This window comes from Terrapene carolina, unplaced genomic scaffold, assembly GCF_002925995.2.
Source record: "Terrapene carolina triunguis isolate 2854851 unplaced genomic scaffold, T_m_triunguis-2.0 Scaffold29019, whole genome shotgun sequence".
NCBI lineage: Eukaryota > Metazoa > Chordata > Testudines > Emydidae > Terrapene > Terrapene triunguis.
Window position 1 is genome coordinate 1 of NW_020693370.1, and position 2,255 is coordinate 2,255.

General features: G+C 71.0%; 1 protein-coding gene across 1 annotated transcript in view; it reads right to left on the reverse strand.

Moving 5' to 3' along the window:
* Window positions 1-153: 153 nt before the first annotated feature.
* The window catches only part of LOC112122906 (ETS domain-containing transcription factor ERF-like), a gene marked incomplete at its 5' end in the record, with an annotated part of 5,135 nt that continues 3,033 nt past the window's right edge, over window positions 154-2,255 (reverse strand). The window contains 4 exons of the mRNA XM_026662645.1: window positions 154-332; window positions 420-686; window positions 1,537-1,660; window positions 1,806-1,986. Of these exons, the coding sequence (XP_026518430.1) occupies window positions 154-332; window positions 420-686; window positions 1,537-1,660; window positions 1,806-1,986 (751 nt within the window). The remainder of the gene's footprint in view (window positions 333-419; window positions 687-1,536; window positions 1,661-1,805; window positions 1,987-2,255) is intronic.

Below are 2,255 nucleotides of genomic sequence, written 5' to 3' on the forward strand. Positions count from 1 at the left end.
TCTGGGTTGGGCGGATCAGGGCTCGGGTTGGGTCAGATCCGGCACATTCTATGAATAAAACTTTCCTATAAAAATAGACGCAGGGCGGACCGGGACTCGCTGGTTGACCCCGGGGCTCTGGCTGCAGCTGCCCTGTGCTGGGGGGTCCGGGGCTCAGGTCCCCGCCGGGCTCTTCCCCTCCTTGGCTGGGCCCCCGGCGGCCCCTGGCGCCCCCTCCGGCGCCCCCAGTTTGAGCTCCGGGCTCTCCGGGCTGGATTCGTTCTCCGAGCTGCATTCGCTCAGATCCGTGATCTCCAGCTCCGAGTCCGAGCCTGGATCCTCCTTGGGGCCCCCTGGGGGGCTCGACCCCCGGTCCCCCAGAGCCTCCCTCTCCCGCCCCCCCGGCCCATGGCCCTCCCCCCTCAGGGGCAGGGCGGCACCGTGGGGGGGCAGGCACAGGCGTGGCATGGCCGCGGGGCCCAGGGCCCCCCTCTCGGCCCCCTCCCCCGCCAGCAGGGAGACGGGGGCTGGGAGCTGGGCCAGAGGGTTGGGGTAGAAATGGGGGGAGTAGAGGGAGGCGGGGAGCTTGGAGCTGCTGAGGGGGAAGGCGCCGGAGAGGTAGGGGTTAAAATTCCAGGGGTACTCGGGGAAGGGGGGCGTCCTGCCGTAGGGGGCCAGCAAGGGGGGCTTCGAATAGCCGGAGACACCTGGGGGGGGAGAGAAGGGGAGACATGAGTGACCAGCCCCCACCTCGGACGGGAGGAGGAGAAATCAGCATAGAGCAGGGTCCCATCACCCCCCCCCCTCAACCGGCTCACCCCACCCCCGCCAACCCCTTCCCCACCTCAGCTTCCCCTCCCGCTCTCTGCACCAGCGGGAGCTAGGACTCCTGGGGGGTTCTCTCCCGGGTCTGGGATTGTGAGGGGAGTGGGGTGCAGGGGTTGGGGGGGCTGGGAGCCAGGACTCCTGGGGGGTTCTCTCCTGGCTGTGGGATTGCGAGGGGAGTGGGGTGTAGGGGTTACAGGGGGCTGGGAGCCAGGACTCCTGGGTTCTCTCCCTGGCTGTGGGATTGCGAGGGGAGTGGGGTGTAGGGGTTACCGGGGGCTGGGAGCCAGGACTCCGGGGTTCTCTCCCGGGGCGGGGATGGGGGGGGGGGTGGGGTGCAGGGGTTGCGGGGGGGCTGGGAGCCAGGACTCCTGGGTTCTGTCCTCAGCTATGGCTGAATCAGGCTTTTAACTGTGTGACACCCTCCCCCCCACGTGCAGGGGGAGCAGCCAGCCCCCCCCCCCCCCTCCCCCCAACCCCCCCGGGGGGGGGGGGCTCAGTCGCTCGTGGCCCCCCCAGCCCGTGGCCTGCCTGCTGGAGCTGCTGTGAGGGGGGAAGGGCTGGGGGAATTGGGGCCCTTGAGCTGAGACCCGACAAACTCATGTCCCTGCGTCTGAACAGCAGCAGCGGGGAGGAGCTGGGGGCTCTGTACCCCCCATTTCCTGTCCCCCAGCTGAGGGGCCCCCTCCCCATCGGGGCTCCCCCCCCCGGCCCCGGGGCCCCAGCTCTCACCTGAGCCTAGGAAGGGGATGGCCGAGTCCAGCCGCAGCTTCTCGCTCTCGGCCTGGCGCTCGAAGAGGGGGCTGCGTCCGGGGGGGTCCCCCAGGCGGGGGCTGGCGAAGAGGGACTGAAGGGTCTGGGGTGGGGGCAGAAAGAGGGAGTGAGTCCGGGGGGGGAGCCCAGCCCCCCCCCCCCCCCCCCCCGCATCTGCATTACCCGCCACCCCCCTTCCCAGGGCACAAGAGGTGTCCGCCCCCATCGCGCTGCCCCCCCAGCCGTACCTCGGGGGTGAGGGGCGGGCAGTCCGGGCCGTGCGCCCCCCCGGGGCAGGGGGCCAGCAGGAAGGGGGCGCTGCCCAGCTCCAGCAGCGGGTAGTTCACCAGCACCACCTTGCTGAAGTTGAACTTGTAGGTGAAGCGTTTCCCCTTCGTCTTGTGCAGGATGCGCTTGTTGTAGTAGTACCTGGGGGGGGGGGGGGAGTGTCAGTGGTTCCCACGTGCCCTGGGGCCAGCACGGACTGCCGGGGAGCGCGCCCCCTAGCGCCCCTTGGGGGCAGCCCCGACAGAGAGAGGGGACAGCCCCCCCCGCTGAACCCCCCCTCCCTGCAGCACAGCGCCCCCTAGCGCCCCTTGGGGGCAGCACGGACAGTGAGAGGGGACAGCCCCTCCCGCTGACCCCCGCTCCCTGCAGCACAGCGCCCCCTAGCGCCCCTTGGGGGCAGCACGACAGTG